General features: G+C 50.7%; 2 protein-coding genes across 12 annotated transcripts; one reads left to right on the top strand and one right to left on the bottom strand.

The window, feature by feature from the left end:
• Positions 1-3,908: 3,908 nt before the first annotated feature.
• On the bottom strand, positions 3,909-15,590 carry SLC5A6 (solute carrier family 5 member 6). 11 transcript variants are annotated; one of them, XM_089923361.1, is made up of 17 exons: positions 15,286-15,436; positions 15,043-15,109; positions 10,796-11,340; positions 10,405-10,470; positions 10,025-10,076; positions 9,600-9,667; positions 9,115-9,269; positions 8,599-8,739; positions 8,312-8,441; positions 7,706-7,794; positions 7,188-7,300; positions 6,779-6,846; positions 6,283-6,369; positions 5,953-6,134; positions 5,636-5,739; positions 5,274-5,389; positions 3,909-4,878 (listed from the first exon to the last, which is right to left on the bottom strand). In XM_089923361.1, the coding sequence occupies exons 3-17, from the start codon at positions 11,186-11,188 to the stop codon at positions 4,726-4,728; spliced, it is 1,917 nt and encodes a 638-aa protein (XP_089779487.1). In that variant the 5' UTR covers positions 11,189-11,340; positions 15,043-15,109; positions 15,286-15,436; the 3' UTR covers positions 3,909-4,725. The 11 variants fall into 11 exon arrangements, with proteins under 11 accessions (XP_089779487.1, XP_089779491.1, XP_089779485.1 ...); XM_089923359.1 differs by lacking the exon at positions 3,909-4,878 and adding an exon at positions 11,956-12,066 and having other exon boundaries at positions 4,885-5,389; positions 15,286-15,437; XM_089923365.1 differs by lacking the exon at positions 5,953-6,134 and having other exon boundaries at positions 15,286-15,437.
• A 352-nt stretch (positions 15,591-15,942) lies between these two features.
• On the top strand, positions 15,943-20,270 carry ATRAID (all-trans retinoic acid induced differentiation factor). Its single transcript, XM_022574220.3, has 7 exons — positions 15,943-16,073; positions 16,758-16,879; positions 18,689-18,760; positions 18,994-19,065; positions 19,167-19,288; positions 19,612-19,709; positions 19,935-20,270. Exons 1-7 carry the CDS (start codon positions 15,975-15,977, stop codon positions 20,037-20,039), a joined length of 690 nt encoding a protein of 229 aa, XP_022429928.1. The 5' UTR covers positions 15,943-15,974; the 3' UTR covers positions 20,040-20,270.
• Position 20,271: the final 1 nt, after the last annotated feature.

Genomic DNA, 20,271 nt, shown 5'->3' with positions numbered 1-20,271 from the left:
GCTCCATTTGTATTACGTTTTGATTAAGTGTAAAATTCTGGGTTGGTAAACATGTTTCTCAGACAATAAATCCGAAGAGTTTATTGCTCGGGAGCTAGAACCTCTGCCAATGGCTTAGTGAACACACAGGAGTGGTTGGAAGGATTATTCTCTAACTGGCAAAAATGGTTAAATGGACCGAAGACCCCACGCACCCACCACCAGCCCTGCCATGAAGTCATCTGTTTTCTGCTTTGTCAGATGAGGGGGAGCCAAGGCTGGCTGTTGGGACTGGAGGGTGATAGCCCTTTTGCTTCTCACTGGAAGGGGAACAGCCAGAAATGGCTTCTCAGAGGACATGACCGCTTTAGGAAAATAGAAAATGCATGCAGGCCTTGGAATTCTGGGACCATTGGTGGTGGCAAGTGGGAAAGAAACCCATTCCCTGTCTGAAAGCTGGGAAGGAAGCCTAGCACTACAGTGTTTTTAGCGGATTGCAACACATCAGTAGATCATACATGAAATTGTGTATTTCCTACTAATAAGAACATTATCCTACATAACCACAACAGAAGCATCAAAGTCAGGAAGTTAATGTTACTTCCATCTAAAACTCAGATCCTATTTAATTTTCAGCTGTGGTCCCAATAATTACAAGCCAGTTCTTTTATAGAATGTCTCTCAATTTTATTTTGTCTGATGTTTTCTTATGATTAGATTCAGGTTATACATTTCTGACAAGAGAATCACAGAAGTGATTACGTGTTCTTCCCTTTGCGTCTTACCAGGTGATGCATGACCGATTTATCCCATTACAGATGATGTTTATTTTGATCACTTAAGATGGTGTCTGCCAGGCTTCTCCACTACAGTTCTTTTTCCCTTGTAATTAAGTATTTTGTGCAGAGAGAAGTATTTGAAACTATATAAATATACCATACCTTATCTAATTTCCAACTTACTACTTTTATCAGTATGAATTCATGATTTCCTTTTTTCATTCAATAGCTTATAATCCATTACTATTATTTTAATGCTCAGAATGTTCCAGATTTGGCTAGTGAGAGTCCCTTCAAGCTAACTTCTGTGTCCTTTGATATGATCTTATCTTTCCTTGATAAGTTCTTTGCTTTCTGGTACAAGATGTTCCAGGCCTATCTTGTACTTTGGTCCCAGCCCTAGAATCAACTATCTCTCCAAGAAGCCTTGGGTTTTTGTTGCTGTTGTTGTTTTAGTGGAAAGTGGTACTTAGAATCCAAGATCTAGGCACAAAGAACTTATTGCTATCACACTTCTGCTCCCAAACCCTCAGCGGACAGAGCTACTTCCTTCCCTGTTTATTTCTATATTTACGTAGATCTGTTGAAAACCATGAACGCATGCCAATATCCCTTTCTCCGATCCACCACCACAGAGTTCATTCTTGCTTTCTCCCTTTCCATGCATGTTAACACCCTTCTCCACTAGTCAGAAACGTGGCTCAGGTTATTCCTAATATACTTATTTGATTAATCTCTCAGCATGTAGTCAAAGCCCCAACACTCTCTCGCATATATGCCTTCCTCATCCTACTCAGGCTCTGAGCCTGTAATGGGCTGGCCCCTGTGTGGACGTCTTCATCTCCCCACCACTGGCTGCCTCTATGGCAGGTGACCCCCTCACCATACTTGGACTCCCACCTGATGACAGATCTTCCTCCTGTATAGATGCCCTCCTCACTGTACTCGCACTCTAACAGCCCAGGGTGAGCCGCTTGCATGTGTTGCTCGCACGTGTAGATGCCTTCTTCATTCTTTTTCTTTTTGGCCGTGCAGCATGTAGGATCTTAGTTCCCCGACTAGGGATCGAACCCGCATCCCCTGCCTTGGAAGCGCGGAATCTGAACGTCTGGACTGCCAGGGAAGTCCCGCCGCCTTCACACACACACACACACACACACACACACACACTGGCTCGGACAAGCCATGCTGAGCCACCTACCTTGTGGATGCACTCCTCATGCTGACACCCCACGTCAAGCTGCCCCCCCTCTTAGGCTCCCACCTCACTCACTCCAGCTGACAACCCGCACGTCTTTTTTCCTGTGAGGGCTCCTTTCTCTTTCTCCAACCCCACACCAGGCTCCCGACCCCCATGGATGAAACTCTCCTCATCCAGCTTGGGCTCTGGCATTCAAGCTGGGCCACTCCTGTGCATGGCCTCCCTCCTTTCACTTGTGCTCTGACACCTAGCCCCCAGCATGAATGCCTACCTTGCTCTGCTCCACATAGTGGCTTAAGGACTGAATTATTCAAGGAGGGAAAGGAAAAGGAGAGCTCCAGAAATATTAGCTATACCCACAGACACTTTTTCATGAAATGTTTTAGTAACACAACGCAATACATCAGTGTACTGGGTCATGCTGTGAAATACATTCTTACCGTGGGTCTCAAGAAAGGTTTGAAGGCCACTGACCTAGAAAGATTCTAGAACGATGGTACAGTAGCACCCCATTTAGTACATCGTTGTTCTCTGGACTGCTATCTCAGGAGAGACCCTGTCACCTGTGTGAGCACCCTACCAAAAAGGACACTGCTTCCAGGCAAGAGATGTGACTTTGGTGGGCTAATGGGAGTCACAGGCCCGGGTTCTAGCTCTGCTTCAACCCTTCACAAGGCAAGCAATCCAGTTCTTTATACATTAAATATGCAGATGGTATGGAACGCACTTCTCTCCCGAAGTATAAAATTAGGTAGCACATGAAAAGTGCTTTGAAAACTACAATAATTATCACAATAACTGGCATTTAAGGAATGCATCAGTCCTTTACACACAATATAATTTTGAATCTTTAACTGTGACATTCACACCTAATAGATGAAGTAACTGAAGTCAGTATTTGAACCCAGGTCTGTCCATTGGACTCCACCCTCAATCATTAAATGGTACTTTTAAAACTCTGCATGAAGGTAAAAGTTACTGCGTTAGAGACAAAGGAACATCTATGTTCTGTTACAGAGTTTGAATTATATGGAGAATGAATGTTTTTTACCATTCCCCTTAAATATAATTCTTGCAAGTTCTGAGTCCTGTAGGGTCTCCCCTTTTTCTATGTAAATGTAGCCAAAATGCAAGAATTTGAGACAAAAAGGGGCAACTCAAAGGCCAACGGTGGCACCTGGTGCAGAGTCCCTGGGTGGCACAGTCATTTCCTTAGCTCTAAGATGGCAGCCAAGGTAAGGCCCTTGAATGAAGTGGGTGATGGATAAATATTTTGAAGAATGAATAAATGAGAGCCCGGCTAGGTCTACAACTCTAGCAGCTGGCTGGGGTGGGGACGAAGGCTGAGCAGTGGCTCTCAGCCCCAAGGTGGGGGGCTGTCAAGAGGAGGGCAGACCTCAGGGCAGAGTCAACCTGGCATTTTCTGGGACTGGCCATGGATGTGTGTGGGACTAAGTCTCTGCTGAGGGGCCTGGAGAGATTTCCCAGAGCTGCTTCTGGGCAGTTGGACGGGGCCAAGCAGAGCTAGAGACCAGGTGTGGGTGGGCATGAGCAAAGTGTTCTTCACAAGACCATTAAAATGCACCTCGAATGTTCTATTTTTAAAAGCCAAACAGCAGCATTCTTCCTCCTGCCCCAAAGTGAACATTCTCAGAGCAGCAGTGGCTGTACTGGTCGAGGACGTGGTGGGTGGGACAGGGAACAGACTGAGCCACAGGGGAAGAGAAGCAGCAGAGGGAAAGTGTGCATCTTCCACCCCATAAGCACAATGCTACCCCCTGTAGACACATCAGCCACAGAGACCAGAAACCTCACCAAGCCATCACTGGTCCCCTGTGCCTCTCTCCTCAGCTTAGGAAGACCTGTGCATGGGAAGAGGGGCTCTTTATCTTTGCCAGGGATAGCACTAAGGTGGACAAGAGCAGGTGCAGACAGTACAGGAGCCCAAATTCTAGCCCAATAGCAGTTTTTACTCCCTAGGAACAAAGATATGTGGGGAAGAAACTCCAAAAGGAAAGAGCATGAATGACCAAATGCCACTAGGGTGGCGTGGCTCAGGAGTCAGGCGGATGGCACGCTCCACAGTGGACCTGGTCATGCCCTAGTTTCTTAAATTAACACTTTCCCCGTCCCCAAGTACCCATTACAGAGGTGGAGGGTGGGGCAGCGAGGGAAAGGGAAAGCTTCCCTACTCTACACGAGGGAGATGAATATACCTGTATGCTCAGGGACACCAAAACCTCCCTCTCAAGATTGGAGGTAGACAGATAATGAGGGGCCTGGGTATCACAGACAACCTGAAAGTAGTGCCACAGGGGCTCTCTGTGGCTGACAGAACGTGTGCTCCAAGGGGACTGCGAGGGAAGCAACAGCTGGCCGACGCAGCCGAGTTTTACGGGGAGATGGTCAATCTTGACAAAGTGGGTCCAGCACTGCTGTTTCTATTCACTTCAAAGGAGCCTGATGATGCGGAATCAGAAGCCATTATCCTTTTGCCAAAGGATTCACCTCTATCCCTTTCTCTGGCAAAATCCTACCCTCTGCAAGCCTGGTTCTCTAGAGAACAGACTGGCAAGGAACAAGGAAAAACCCTGTCCTACTCTCACACCTCCCGTGACATGACAGCTTCTACTGCAGCACAAACTCCCAAGAACAAGGCCCTTTGGTGTGGGTGAGGTCATCCAGTCCTTGACTACCCCTGAGGATCACCAAGGAACTCATTCCTGTGCCACAGGGTGGTCTCTGGGGCTGGGTCCCGAGTCCAGATCACAGTGAGGTCTCCTGAACGATGAAGGTGGGGCTGATCCCCTGGTGGGCTGGGCCTTCCTCAGGCACATCCACGGCCTCCTTGTCTCTGCTGCCCCTCAGCATCCCATTGCTCACCTTCTCCGGAAACACAGCCGTGTCCACAGAGAGATCCTGGGGAACACAGAGCAAAGGGAGTGGGTGGGGTGAACGTGAGGCAAAGGGAGGTGAAGGAACCTCCCCTTTCTCTCGCAGGAAAGGTGACCCTGCTTTGATCCTGGCTAGAAAGGAGGCCGACGAGGAGCAGGCCCGGGGATGAGCACGGGGCTGGGAGGACGGAGACAAAAGGCCAGCAGCTGCGGCCTCTCGGGGCCGAGACCCTTCTGCCCACCAAGCCCCCGCTCCCCTGTGGGAAGGAGCCAGGCAGCTGCTGTGGGACAGTCCAGCTCAGGCCGATCATCAGAGAAAGGGGGGCTGGGAGGAGAAAGAAAAGGGAGGCACAGGAACCCAGGAGGCCCGGCAGTAGCCTGAGAGGGAAGGGAGGGGCGATCTGACAACAGACGTGCTACCTGGCTGTGCGTTTTGCAGTGAAGTCGCTTCTGACAGGACATGGGCAGGAGGGCAACGAGTTTCGGCAACACTGGGTAAATGGTCCGAGGGTTCAGGGTCCGGCCCCGCATTCCGCCTGAAGACAAAGCGCTCCTGAGGCTCCTACTGTGTAACCAGGGCACACCCGCAGCCCCCTGCTCGCCCCCTGCTCTCAGGACTCTAAACCCCCAGCCCCCGCCCACCTCCTCGAGCTCCACCAAGAAGCGTGACTGTTCCAGGCACCCAGGAGCCCAGGATTCCCTGAGCTCCAGACTCCAGACCCCTGAGCGCCCTCCCTCAGCTGGTCCTTGTTTCCCTGGGCCCCCATGCCACAGCCCCTCACCACTGAGCAGACTGACAGCCAGGCCCACCACAATGACCGTGGTGGAGTTGTGAGCGCTGTACCATAAATACGACAGGGAATAGAGCCGCTGTAGCCCTGTGGGTCTGGGGAGAGCAGAGTGAGGACAATTAGCAACTCAGTGACAGGCATTCCGCAGGCACCTGGCTCCACCCTCCTACACGGTCCTAGAATCCTGGGACCCAACACCCGACAGCTGGCCCAAGTCCTCTCGTGGCCATCCCTTAGCAAGGCCCCTGGAAAACCCCTCAGAAATGAGCTGTTCTCCGCAAGGAGAAAGAGAGTGAGCTCTGACTCACTTGGAGATAGTAGTCGAGGGCATCAGTGTGGCCATGGTGACAGCAGTCAGATTGCTGGGCAGGGAAAAGCTGGACCCATTAGAGGGAGTGGGTGCTCTGCCAGAGCCCATGCTGGTCACTATGCTCCCAATGCCGATCCAGAAGGCCATGATCAGTCCAGCCAACAGGCCCACGATGGCACCCTGCCCAGAGACACGGCACACTCTCTTGTCTCAATGCCAGCCCCACCAAACCTTCACGTAAGTTCCCAGCAGTCATGGCGAGAGCCCTGCCAAGTCGTTCCCCAGGTCCACCCCCGCACGTGACCGTGGAGCCAGATGGGTCACTCACAGGAGGATTGGCACAAGGAAAGAACATCCCAAGGCAGAAGAGTCCGAGCAGCGGACCCCCAACCATACCGAAGATGCTGATTGCTGCCTGCGGAGGACAGGGTTGAGAGAAAGAAAAGAACACTCAGGCTCAGAGATCCCCAGTCTCACCAGCGTGGCACCGCTACCACCACTGCCTCAGAGCCCCACCTGTCAGATCTGTCCGTCTGTTCTACCTGGAATCATTAGAACGCAGGATTCCAGAGGGCAGAAATGGTTAAGGGAATGTGCTCGGGGTTCTCCTGAGGCCGGTCCTTAGATATCTCTCAGCCAACAATGACCCTGGGGCTTTTGGCTACTTGAGAATCTGTTCACAGCTAAAGGGAGCTCATCAAAGGGGAATCTCTGACACCTGCCCCTATGTCATTCCTTTCACAATAGCTGTCTTCTTCAATTTCTGGTTTCAATCAGCTCCTTTTCTCCCTTAAAAATTGCTTTCTTCCCTCCATAGTCATTACCTGCAGCACAGGTCCCATCTGGGAGGAAATATAGGCCATTCCCAGACAAAGCAGCCCATAGCCAAAGGCTGGGGAAAAAGAAAGGAGGAAACAAGCAGACGTGAGTTAACACAATAAAAGCAGGAAAAGCAGAGCAAAGCTCCTTGCCCAGCCAAACTACTACCTCTGTGTCCCTGGAAACAGGGCACATTACCTCAGGGCCCACCTCCAGGTCCTCCCACCCCATCCTCACTCTTACGTGACTCAGAGACCTCCCCAGGAAATTCCCTGACATGTAAACAAGGTTGGTGCTTCATTGGGCAAGTGCTGAGCCCAGGCTAAAACTGGTGCTTCAAAGCAGATGGACAACAGTTCTTAGGGTGTGTCTTAGAAAGAACAATGCTGAAGAGATGAGGAAGCATAATCCCACCGATGATTCTGGAAAGCATGGTGGCCCGGACTTCAGAGAAATGAGGGAACCAGGGTCGAATCAAGTCTTCCATTGTAACAGTTGCCAGTGAATTAAAAGCAGAGGATATGGTGCTGAAAGAAGAAAGAGAAGTCCAGAAGCTGAGAAACGCAAAACAAGGGACCCCACTGAGGGACTAGCACCCTGAAGGCAGGAAAGGACGTGTGCAGCCTAAACACCATCCTGACAGTTGGCAGAAGAGGAAGAGGCCCGGGAGGCAGGGACACCTGGCCTTCTCTGAGTGGGGTACAGGTTTGGTTCAAGTAGATCAATTCCTGGTATCATAAAAGAATCCTTCACCAAAAAGGGGACTCTCCCAGGAGAGGATACACTCTGTCCCACACAGATGAGCTGCCCCTTGTCATTCACACATGAATGAACACAATGAGAGACTCAGAGGGACCCCCGCTCCACCCATCACCTTGTACCAAGGAGGGGTCAGCTGTGTCAAGCCTGATGGAAAAGGTCAAAGAGTGTACCTTAAGGAGCCACTGAAGAGGCAGGCAACGAAGAGCCCAGGCAGGCCTGGCAGGCCTCTCAGGAGATCCATCACAAAGTACAGGACGAACTGCAGGCGGAGCAGAAGTACACAGCTCTCCTCAGAGAAGCCCATCCCCAGGGCACGCCACCCTTCCCCTGCATATGTCAGGCAGCGTCTGGAGACTGCGTGCTTTAGGAAGGGGGCCAGGCACTGAGGGCAAGCCCACAGTAAGTGGAGAGAAAGCAGGCTCTGGAGAGAGAAGGACGCAGCCCACAGCCCAGCTCTGCCCCAGCGAGTGGTGTGGCTTGAGCATGCTGGCCGCCCCGCTGTGCGTCCTTTTCTCCTCTGTAAAATGAGGCTGTCGGGAGGCTCCCCACAGAGCAGGTGGTGCAGAGCGGTGAGTCAGTGAAGGTAGGTCCCCGCCTCAGTAGGGTGGGCACTGTGATTAGCTGGGGGCTGGGATCCTCACATGCTGGATTGTAGATTTCCAGAACAAGTAGGACTTTCCATCCATTTCCCACCCAGGGTGGGAGTCCCTCCTGCAGCCACCCAGACACTCCCCTTGGGGGGGGGTCCAGGAGGGGGGTCAGGGAGGCCTTCTCACCTGGTCAGGGGCTGCTTGAGTCTGCTGGGTGCTCATGGGATACTCCTGGTAGTAGGCGAACATGACCAGGCCAATGAGGCAGCCCATGCAGAGGACCACCTGCTGGCAAGGGAAGACGGCGTAGCAGGAGCTGCAAAGTGCCAAGCAGGGAGATGGTGCTAGCAGGCACGTCCCCAAGCCCCAGAAAGCAACTCCACGTCCTGCCCAATGGGTGCGCGTGCGCTCCGGCATCCTGTCCCATCCCAACTGCCTGCACTCACATCCCAACTTCCTGGCCCTGCACTCACAGCACCGCAGCCTTCTCCGTGCGGGAACTGAGGTAGCGCTGCACCTGAGCCTGGTTCACTCCATACAAGGAGAGCATCATGAAGACACCCCCGAAGGCCAGCGTCCAGAAAGTGTGCCGCACAAAAGGGTCCGGATCCAGCCTGCCAGAGACACCAACATGTCACTGTTGCCCCAGAGACTCAGCCTTCCCCGCCCTCCTACAACAGGGGGCAGGGCAGAGAGATGGCTGCCAGGGCGAAGCTGGACTCAAGACAGGGCAGCAGGTTGGGTGGGGAGGGGGTGGCTCCATCCCTCCAACCATAGCCTCATCCCAGGTGCTAAAAACATCCTGACACTCAACCACCGGCCAGAACACTGTGCTCACCCATCTCCACAGTGCCAGCCTCCCACTGGCCTCAGTGTTGCACTTCAACTTCCACAGCTTGCCCTCTGCTTACTACAGCCCTAAGCGCAGGCTCCAGATGGGCTCAGCTGTCAGGCACTACAAACCCCAGCCGGGGAAGGGGTGTACTTACTCGATTCCAGAGATAAGGCCATGCTGGGAAGCCACATCCCACACGTGCCCCAAACCGCCCACCTTGGCCGACCCCACAATGATAACCACCAGCTGCCCTAGGAACATCACCAGGGTCTGGAACACATCTGTCCAGATGACTGCCTTCAGTCCACCCTGCAGGGAAAAGACAGCACACCTGCCACAGATGTCTACGAAGCCATACCACCAGCGAGGGCACCAGACAGCCACCAGTGGTGTATAGCTGCTGAGATTCTGCTGACGTCACTCCCAGCCCACCCCCACCTTCATCCCCCACCCCCACCATAAGCCCATCCCATTTCCTACATCCCATTTCACAGCACCCTAGAAGGTCATGCCCTCTCCTCACCTATATTCTTATCTCATCTACCACCCACCTATTGATCTTATCCCATCTTTTCCCTTTCCTCCCATCTCCCTCCCAATTTCACCTCTTCTCCCTCCCCTAAGACTAACTGCGCTTACCAGAGCAGTGTAGACGGTACAGACAATGCCTAGGGTCAGCACTGACAGCCAGAGATCAAAGCCAGTCACTGTAAACAGATAAAAGTCACATTCCTGTCTCCCGAGGAGGGTTTCCCAGCAGAGAAGCCAGAGAAGCCTTGGTAAGATATGAAGCATTTAGTCATTAAGGATGCTATAAATCATTTACTACAACGGAAAAAAAAAGTTTGCAAAGCTCCACCAAAAGGTGTTGATTAACCAATTCAGATGGGGCCTGGTAATGTTTGATTAGCTTTCCACCTCTAGTAGAGACCAGCCAAGGGCCCAGGCAGTGAAATAATACCCTGGTCAAGGCTGGATTCTTTTCTACACTCTCCTCTACCTGCCCCTCCCAAAGGTTCTTCCCAGCCTGCTGTGGCTGGGAGTCAGGGGCTGTGACTCCTCACCTGCATTGAGGGCCAATGATGGTGCATAGAGGACAACCCCCATGTAGATTACCTGTCGGGTATGGAAAAGAGAATGTGAGGGGTTAGAGGAGATGAGGGTGGGCAGAGAGAGGAGGAAAGATGGACCTCAGCTCCAATATCCCAATGGCCTCCCTTCACCTAGGCTCACCCCCCTCTCCCTTCTTCCAAAGTCTGGCTTGCTGCCACCATAGTATCTGTGCCGGAACTGGAAGGAATGGGAAGCAGGATGCCTCTGGGGGCTAGCAGGAATTTCAATCTTGCTAGTCTGAGAGCAAGGAAGGCTCCAGCTGCCTCAGCAAGCCTAAGTCCAGTGCCCCCTACCATGCATCAGGCTCAATTTCTATCCTCATTCCACTTACCATCTGGAAGATGAAGGTCACGGTCCCACAAACCCGCACAGCTTTATTGAACCGGAGCTCCAGGTACTAGGTAGGAGTAGATTTTTTTTTTTATAAAAAGGTATTTCTCTCCACTCCACCCCCAACAATTCACACACAACTTCCCTCAAGAAACCTAGGAGCAGAGGAAATACCCAACGCGTATCCACTCTGGGCCCCACTCAGCACAGCACCCTTCTTCTCCCCCAACTCCCACCCCGCCCAACTTCAACCAGAGAGAACTTATAAACACACAACGTATTCCCTGTCACTCTCATCAGGCAAAGGAGATCCAGGGGCCCAGATCCCTATGTGCCCTGTTCCTCCTCTCCACTCCTGACCCTGGGGGTCCTATGTGCTCCTCCCTACCTACCTCGTAGGCACTGGTGAGATGCAGGCGGTAGAAGATTGGGATGAAGACATGTGCTGGGATCAGCAGCCCCAGGAAATAGGAGCAGCCCAGGAACCAATACTGGGTCCCAAATCGGTAGATCTCGGACGGCACGCCCAGGATGGCCACGGCTGACTGGAAGGTGGCCAGCAAGGACAGCGCCACGGGAAAGCAGCCCATTTTGCGGTCCGCCAACAGCAGCTGGCCGATGGTATGTCGCCCCCAGCCACGATAGGCATGGTAGAGCCCAATGGCAAGGGAGAGGACCAGCAGCAGGACAAAGACCACATAGTCCACCAGGGAGAAGGTGGATGTGACCATGTTGGTGTCTGAGGCTGGGGGGAGGGGAGCGGAGGTGCTCACCGCCACACTCATACCCTCTCTGTGTCTGTGACCTGCAGCTACTTGCTGCTCCTGGGCTCTGGGCTGCCCCTTGGCTGGGCAGTGGCAGGCAAGTGGCTACAATCTGACTCCCAGCCACCGTCTCACCGTCCTCCTCCACCACCAAGTGACGTTGTCCGGGTGAGCTGCAAAGAAAGCGGCTCTTAGTCAGGCCTACCCTGCCTTCATGGCCACCCACCCTTGGGCCTGTGCATCCCACACCCATCAGATTTGGGCCAGCCAGCTCCGTGGCAGCCCTTGAAGGTGTGGAGATACTGATATGGGTTTGGTAGGGCAGAGAGGGGAGGGAGGAAGCAGCAGACTGAGATGGCCAGGAGGCAACTACTTGGCCAAGTCCTTTTTGGGTGTGCACAGCTGTGAAACTTAAGAACCTTCTTAGGTCTCCACCCTAGCAGTGAAAGAAAAATCAACTCTAGCCCATGGTTCTTCTCAGAATTCCCTGCCCCCACCTGCAGGCACAGACCCAGTCATTACAATGTACTAAGCCAGCAGAGCCCAGCCTGGCGTCACAAGCCAGCCGGGAGGAAGAAACAGAGAAGAATGACAGCATGGCCTCCTCCACTCTCCCAGCCTCAGTACCTGCCCCCCCGTGACCCTCAGGGTCACCGTCCGAACAGCAGCCCTTCTCAACACGGATCACCAGGGAGGCCACCTCCACGGCAGCGCCAAATTCCATTTCAGGCAACCCCAGGCCAACCACTCTGTTCTCCCAACACTACTAAATAAGGCTGGCCACCCACCTCTCAGATCCTCCACCTATGACACCACAGTCAGTAGGAGATCCAGGAAGAGTGGTGCCATTCAAAAGTGAGACGGGGGCTTCCCTGGTGGCGCAGTGGTTGAGAGTCCACCTGCCGATGCAGGAGACACGGGTTCGTGCCCCAGTCCGGGAGGATCCCACGTGCCGCGGAGCGGCTGGGCCCGTGAGCCATGGCCGCTGGGCCTGCGCGTCCAGAGCCTGTGCTCCGCAGCGGGAGGGGCGGCAGCAGTGAGAGGCCCACGTACCGCAAAACAAAAAAATAACAACAACAAAAAAAGTGAGACGGCAACATGCTGGAGCCAGGGGTTCAGAGTTACAATTACAGGGGCACTTTGGAAACAAGCAAAGCAGCCAGGGAGCTGCGGGCAAGAGAAAGAGTCAGGGAACGTGGTCCTTCCCTTGGGCGCAGACACCCACCTCAAGAAGCAATCCCTGCTCTGAATCAAAGCTGCCTGGAGAAGCTGTGTGTCTGCAGCTGGGCAGAGGCTGAGGATCTGGTCTATAAGTGGCTGAGGTGAGGTGAGGAACTGGGAGTAGAGGGAAGCTCAGCAGCTTTGTTCTGGACCCTTCAGGGAACCAATCGCTGTGGACCAAATGGCCCTATCACCCTACAGCCCCCAAACTCCAGCTCAGCCCTAGAGGCTCCAGAATGGGGAGCAGGGAGCTCACATTCAATAGCATTCTTAGAGGGATTAGGCTTTCACTGTAAGTCACACTTGGCACTGTGTGCAAGGGGGAACTAGAAAAGAGTGGCTGAGAGATGGGAAAGTTGCTTTTCTAACTCCTGCACAAGAAATACTAATCCTCAAAGAATATACCTACATTATCCTCAGAACAAGGACCAAATCACAGTATGTCAAAACTTAAAGGAATCTTAAGAGATCACTATTGCAACCCCCTCATTTACCAACAAACACCCTGAGGCCCACGAATTTAGATAACCTAATACGATGTTAGTTAACATTTTTTGAACACCTGTTATATAATCCAGCAGTGTGTTATGTACTTTATAAATGTTAACAATCATAAATAAGTAACCATACCTATCACTTTCAAAACACCATGTCTCAGGTTATGTACTTTATATGACACTCTCTAGTTCCCTAGGGTTATACAGCATGATATAAAACAAGGGAGAAAAAACAATGCTGTCAGTAGGTATGACAGGTAATTCACCAGGAGCCCCTCCTTCACTGCTCCCAGAACCAGGGCTGGAGCAGAGTGTTAATTGCTGTCAGTCACTCCTGAAGCAAAGATTAAATTTCAACTAATCTAGAGAGAGATGAATATAAACTATGTCTTTTGTCCTTGTCCACTAGGAGAAAGATCAGCCTAGCTGTCTTCGGCTCTCCTACACTGTGTTCTTGGACAGATGTTGCCTGGCTGGCGAGATATGACCTCATGCAAACCAGTCCTGAACTCTGAACCTCCTGGAGCCAATGGAGAGGAAATCAGAGTTGGCAACTCTTGAATCACATGTTCTACTGAGTCACAAATGTTAGTCCCCAGAACAATGTTCCCAACAGGCCACTCGGGTTTAACCTAAAGAGGCCCTGGGCCTTTGTGCATTGCAACACCTTGAGTTTTCTCACTCCTCTTTGGCAAGTTTTTATTACTGTAAAAAGGTGACGGGAACTACCAGAGACTAAGAGGAGAAAAGATGCCTGCTGTGTGCACATAACACTGTGTAGAGGTAAAGCGTTAATGATACGGCTAGGCAGGTAGTTGGAGAAAGGAAAAAAGGTCCAAGTATAGACAGGAAAACAGATGTACAGAAATGGAGACCCTCTACTGCTGGGGTAAACTGGCAGGGTTCCTGTGGATTCTATTTGCATGAGATGCAGAGAACTCTCTTGGATGGCTGAAGAGAGAGCCAGGCAAGACAGGAAAAACCTGACCCAGTAACAAAGGCTTCATTAGACATGATTCTAAGAACAGGATAGTGGCCTTCTAAAACTGCTACAGTGGGGACTTCCCTGGTGGTCCAGTGGTAGGACTCTGTGCTTCCACTGCAGGGGGCATGGGTTGGATCCCAGGTAGGGGAACTAAGATCCCACGTGCCGTGTGGCATGGCCAAACAACCACAACAGCAACACAGCAACAACTGTACACTGATCTAAACCCCATGGATTTGCATAAGAGGGGAGCCAAAAGTAAGAGATAACTTGTTTCACTAAAACTCTAACACACAGGGCACAAACAGCAGGCTGTGGGACTCTTTTAAAAAGTCCAAGGTACACACAGACAAGAAAGAGAATCATCCTTCACCACCCTAACTCCACTCTCACTTTGGTCACAAAGTGAATTGCTTTGACTCCTGCAAAAGGCAAAGGTGCCACTGAAGGATAAACCTTCCCAAAAAGATGCCTTCAAAATCCATCTTTGTGGACTTCCCTGGCGGCGCAGTGGTTAAGAATCCACCTGCCAATGCAGGGGTTGCGGGTTCGAGCCCTAGGCCAATAAGATCCCACATGCCACGGAGCCACGAAGCCCGTGCACCACAACTACTGAGCCTGTGCTCTAGAGCCCACGAGCCACAACTACCGAGCCCACGCGCCACAACTACTGAAGCCCGTGTGCCTAGAGCCCGTGCTCCGCAATAAGAGAAGCCACTGCAATGAGAGGCCCCTGCTCTCCGCAACTAGAGAAAGCCCGCGCGCAGCAACAAAGACCCAATGCAGTCAAAAGTAAATAAAATAAAATAAATTAATTTTTAAAAAATTGCATAGCTCCCAAGGAAATTACTAAAAAAAAAAATCTGTCTTTGTGCCTGGAATTCCTCAAGCTCTGAAAGGCTTTAGGGGCCCTCATTAAAATGCTAGTAACTACTAATGCCTTAGAAAATGTGCCAGCCCTCTGAAGGTAAATCCTTTCAGGAGATTCCAGACACCTGGGGGTAGGTGGAAGGGAAGCCAGGCTACTGAAGACGAGCTTTGGTTAGCTTTGATGAGCTTCTGCTAACCCTAACCAAAGCCAACACTCAGTCCCTCCCGGCACGGGGCTCTCGCTTGGCGCCCTTCGGTCGGGGCGCCGGGCCACCACGGGACAGCGCTCGTCTTTCCCTTACCTCCGTGGCCCAGCCAAGGCTAAGACGGTCCCGTGGTTCTTCCCGAAATCTGCATCGCTCCCTTTTTCTGGGAAGGCAAAGAAATGAGGAGTTAGGGAAGCATCTATCCCACCAGATCTACCTCCTCGCCAGAACACAGGACGCCGCGTGGTTTCAGGACTGAGCTGAAGGAGATAGGGTGCTCCGGCTCGTCCCTTCCCGACAGGGTTTGCCCTTCGCCCTTCGCTCCTCCATCACCCTTACCCTCTTTATTTCCTGGCTTCTCTCCTTCCCTCCACACGCGAGGCGGCAGGACTACTACCACCTCGTCGCCGGCACCTCCGATCTTCCCGGGCCCCCACTCTAGGGGCCGGCCCATTCCGCCCCTCACCTCTCCGCTCCTCCCCTCCCCTCCTCGTCCCTTCCCACCCTGACGCCACTCTCCCGAGCCTCTGTGTTCCGGCCCACCCCCTGTCGGCCCGCCCCAGTCCGGCCCACCTGCCGAGTCTCCACACGTGGGTCCGGCAGCCGCCTGAGAGCCGGCCCCGCAGCGCCAAACCGGGTGACAGCGGGGTCCCGCCCCCTGCCCGCCCACGTCGCCGCGCCGCCATGTTTACTGAGGGCAAATGGATTAACCCCCCAGCCGCTGCGGATACATGACTCCGGCTCCAAGCGCAAGGAACACGGGGCTGAGGGAGCAGTGACGGGGAGGCCTTCGCTTAAGGGGGAAAAGGAGAAGGGGGTGGTCAGTCCCCCCGAACGAGGACTGGGGCACATAGAGAAGAGCGCTGACCTCCGCGACTAGCAGCGTCCCCTTGCCCTCCCCGGACCGACGGGCCCAGCGGACTAGCCTGGCAGACTAGGCCACGCCCCGGCGAGGGCGTGACACGGTGGGAGGCGGGGCCACACGCGCAAGTCTCGCGATCAGCCAAGAAGGACAGAGGGAGCGGAAAATGGCCCTTCGCGGGCTCGACAGTCCTTTGAGCGTGGTGCCCTGGGCTGCAGCCCTACTCCTAGTTCTGAGCGTGGAAAGGGCTTTGGCGCTACCCGAGGTACTGAAGCAAATTAAAGGTTGGGTTGAAACAGAGTTGCTTGCCGGCCCTCGGCTCTCCCCACTCCTCTGCTTCCGCGCAGCCTCGATTTCGTCCCTGGGGCCTCCCTAGACGTAGCCCAGCCAGCTCCCACTCCGAGTACTCAGGCCGCTGTCTCCCAGCGCCTTTTCCTTGCCGACGTCCAAAGACCTTCTAAATTTGACATCCTTGCACCTTAAAATCGTTGAATAACTTTAAGTCGTTCTTTCTACAAATGAGACCTCTGGCCATTCTGCAAGCTTAACAGCGTACGAATGCCGTATATCGTGCGTTGGCAGGACTGTACTTTCTGTAATGCTTGATGAGTCCTTTGTGTATACCTGCAGTCCTTTTACACCCGCCAAATCGGGGCTGGCAGATTGAGAAGTCATTGGAGAGGGCATAATATATATGTCCGAATAGTAATTCTCAAAGATGAGGTCCTTCCCTGGACAGGATCTGGTACAGAAATTCTCTGGTGCGCTGTTTTGGCGCCTGGTTCCAAGGGGAAGAAATGCGTCTTCTAGTAAACCTGACATAAAGGTAGGACACGTCCATGCCCTGTGTTAGAGGAATTCTGGAGGGTGTACTGGCAGTTAACTTTTGATCCTTGTTTTTTTCTTGGCTTTTCTTTCTGGAGTCCTAATAGTTTTCTTTCTTCTGCAGATATGCATCCAGTGTCCAGGGAGTGTGCAAAATTTGTCAGAAGTGGCTCTTTATTGTAAGCAGACATCAGACCTAATGCTGCACGCCCGCTGCTGCCTGAATAGGAAGGGCACCATCCTGGGGTGAGGGAGGAGAAGACATCCCTGGATACTGGAAAAGAGTTCCCGAACCAAATTCTTCAAGGCTTACCTGATTGGCTTTTGAGATAAATATTCGTGCCTGTTTTGGAGGCATCTAAACCATGAGTCTCAGACTTTTTAATCTGTTATAGCATTTTTGGCTAAGTAAACAACCCTGTGGTTCTTCCTGGTTGAAATGCATAAAAGTCATAATTTTTAGCATTTTTTTAAGCTTGTTTCTTTTGTTTATTGTCAACTCTTTGGCTTATTTACTGTGTGTCTGCATGAAATGACTCCTTTGGCCTGAAGGACACTATGGAATATGGTTTTCTTCCCCTTCTCATTAATTCATGTTTGTCTTTGAGGCAAATTTCTCTTCTTGTCCCCTTATGCAGATTAGTCTCTGCATTGTTTTCCTCTTACACTCTTGAGAATCCACCTCTTATGGCTTCAACCATTATGCAGGTGTCTCCCAAAACTACATCTCCTTTAGCTTCCTTTGACCTCTCTCCAAGCTCCAGATACATGTGGGTACCTCTAGGTTCCTGTTAAACATTTCCTCTTTCAGAGCACCCTCACTTCAGACTCAAAATGTCACATGTCTTGCTTCCATTCTTCTCTTTCCCTCATCTGCCTAAATACTTCTTTATATTAAACTTTCTGAAAACCAATTTTTTTCCCTTATTACTCTCTGGCTTTAAAATTAGACTTATATTTGTCTGTTGCCCTAGGATAAAGTTCAAACCAGAAACTACCATAGACTGGCCCAACCCACCTTTTCAGCATTACTTTCAATTATTTGTCCACCCAAACCCTTCATGAGGGTCTGGCAGCAGCCAGACTCTCCTACCTCCAAAAGCATTCCACCTTTCTTTCTTTGTTCAAACCTCTCTCTTTATACCTAAAATTGCTTTCCTCCACCAAATTAAAACGTATCTGTCCTTTAATTCTAACATCTTTTGTGAATGTTCCCTACTACTAAAAACCAGAGTAATATCTTTTTATTTTTTACTTCCTCTAATCCTTAGTGTCTGTACCACTCAAATTAATTTTATATACTGTTCATATTTTAATTTGATGTTGTTTTTATTTTTGGTGATGGTCTTGTTCCCCTACTACATTGTAAGCCACTTGCAAGCTAAGATACTGAATGTTATTTTTAATTCTCTGAAATTTTGCAGTTAGTAGGCACTCAGTAAATATTTGTAGAATAAAGGAACAGACAGCAATAGATACTGAAGAAAAAATAGTGTGGCATGGACCTTAATATCCAGTAGTTTACATCCATCCAATCTGTGGTAGAAAATGCACTTGGAAAAAACTTTCATTTATGTGACTTGAATTTTTTTCCCATGTGATGGCCTTTTGTGGATCTGAGAATCATAATATTACAATGTGAGTGAGTTTCACTAATCCTGACAAGAAACAATTTTCTTTCAATATATGCACAGATGCATAGATATACTGATAAGAACGGTACTGTCCGGTGGAACTTTCTGCCACAATGAAAATGTTCTGTATCGGTACCTTCCAATACAGTAGCCACTAACCACCTTAGTGGTTACTGAACACTTGAAATGTGGCTAGTGCAAATGAAAGACTGAATTTTTAAAATTTAAATTAAGTAGCTGCATGTTGCTAGTGGTGACTTAATTGGACAATGCAGGATTAAAACATCTACCAGATGTTTTACCTAGGTTGTGGCCCTGACACAGCTGTGTTCAATTAATATTAGCTGATAAGGGGGTTGTATTAGCTTACCTTGGATGAAGGGGAGAGACACACAGTTTTGCTGATTACCTATTTCCTCAGGCTGGATCTCCAGAACTGCTCTCTGAAGGACCCTGGTCCATACTTTCCTCAGGCACATACTGCTATCATCATGTAAGTCGTTAATTATCCTTCCCAAAAAGTGATTATGGCAAAGGGTTGATGGGAAAGTCTTTGAGGATGGACTCCTAAAAGGATGTTTAAATATTGTCTACATTTGGACAACTCAGAATGAGAACTGGATTACCAGTCCAGAAACACACTGGATTACCAGTCACACACATTCATGTGTGAATGGAAGTAAGGTGTTTTCCTAGAGCACAGTGCTAACAGTGTGTGCTTTGCAGAGACCTGCATGCAAACTCCCTCCAGGGTGACTTGGCCAACACCTTCCGTGGCTTTACCCAGCTCCAGACTCTGTGAGTAAGGGGTGTGGGGTGTGGGAGAGAACCAAAGAGAGGCAGTGCTGTGAACTCAGCAACTTCAGGCTGCATATTATGACTGCCTGTGTTGTGTTCAGGATACTGCCACAAGATGTCAACTGTCCTGGAGGTATTAATGCTTGGGATACTGTCACTTCTTATATAAACAACCAAACCTGCCAAGAGCAAAGGAACCTTTGCAACAGCACTGGGGACCCAGGTATGTTGTCTCACCTCCATCCCTCCAGAAACTGCCCTTCCTCTCTTGTATTCTCCGATTTAGATCAGAAAGACAGTAAAGTTGCTTAAGTGCCTTTTGTTTGGGTTTCTGAAGCTTTAACCCCTCGGAGAGAAAAGGTCTTAACCTTTTGTTAATATTTTTAAAATAATTTGATGATTGATGATGATGACAATGTTCTGATTATCTGTAATCTTTCCTCTCTACCTTTGACCTAGAAACAGTTGAGAGAATCTAGAAGGAGATATTTGGGAAACATACCTAATGAAATCCAGTGATGTTCTCTGTTTTTCTCTGGCTCCCAGAAATGTGTCCTGAGAATGGATCTTGTGCACCCGATGGTCCAGGTCGCTTGCAGTGTGTTTGTGCTGAAGGCTTTCATGGCTACAAGTGTATGCGCCAGGTGAGGAATTAGGTCTTCTAATTAGGGATAAGAGAAATGCGTAGAGTAAGTACCTCTCTGAAAGGAGAGCCATAAGACCAGGAGCTGATGCAAGTCACCTAGAGAAGGAAACTATAAGAGAATTGCCCTGGGTGAGGGGACAGGTATGCTAGGAAAGAACTGGGTGTTAGGTTGTAAGCCCTTGGTGTAACCCTGTGTGAAGTTTTTTTGGTCTGTTATTCACAGGGCTCCTTCTCACTGCTCATGTTCTTTGGTATTCTGGGATCCACCACATTATCCATCTCCACCCTCCTTTGGGGGACTCAACGTCGAAAAGCCAAGGCTTCATGAACCACATAGGTCTTCCTACTGACTAAAGATCATCCCCATCATAGTCCAGCCAGGGAGATTTGCTTCCTAGACATCACTGGTCAGCGGATCCTCCCTCCCAAGGCAGAGGCCGCCGTCGGAAGGAGGATGGAAATTTGCACAACCCTGGGTGTTGTAGACCCAGTCCAGGAGTGGACTAGTACCGGTTCCCATTTGTGCTGTTGACCATAATAAACAGTTTTTCTTTTTTTCT

Source organism: Delphinapterus leucas, chromosome 13 (genome assembly GCF_059928025.1).
Source record: "Delphinapterus leucas isolate spDelLeu-1000000601 "Yukka" chromosome 13, BTC_Dleu_Yukka2, whole genome shotgun sequence".
NCBI lineage: Eukaryota > Metazoa > Chordata > Mammalia > Artiodactyla > Monodontidae > Delphinapterus > Delphinapterus leucas.
This window is presented reverse-complemented; position numbering and strand designations above follow the sequence as displayed.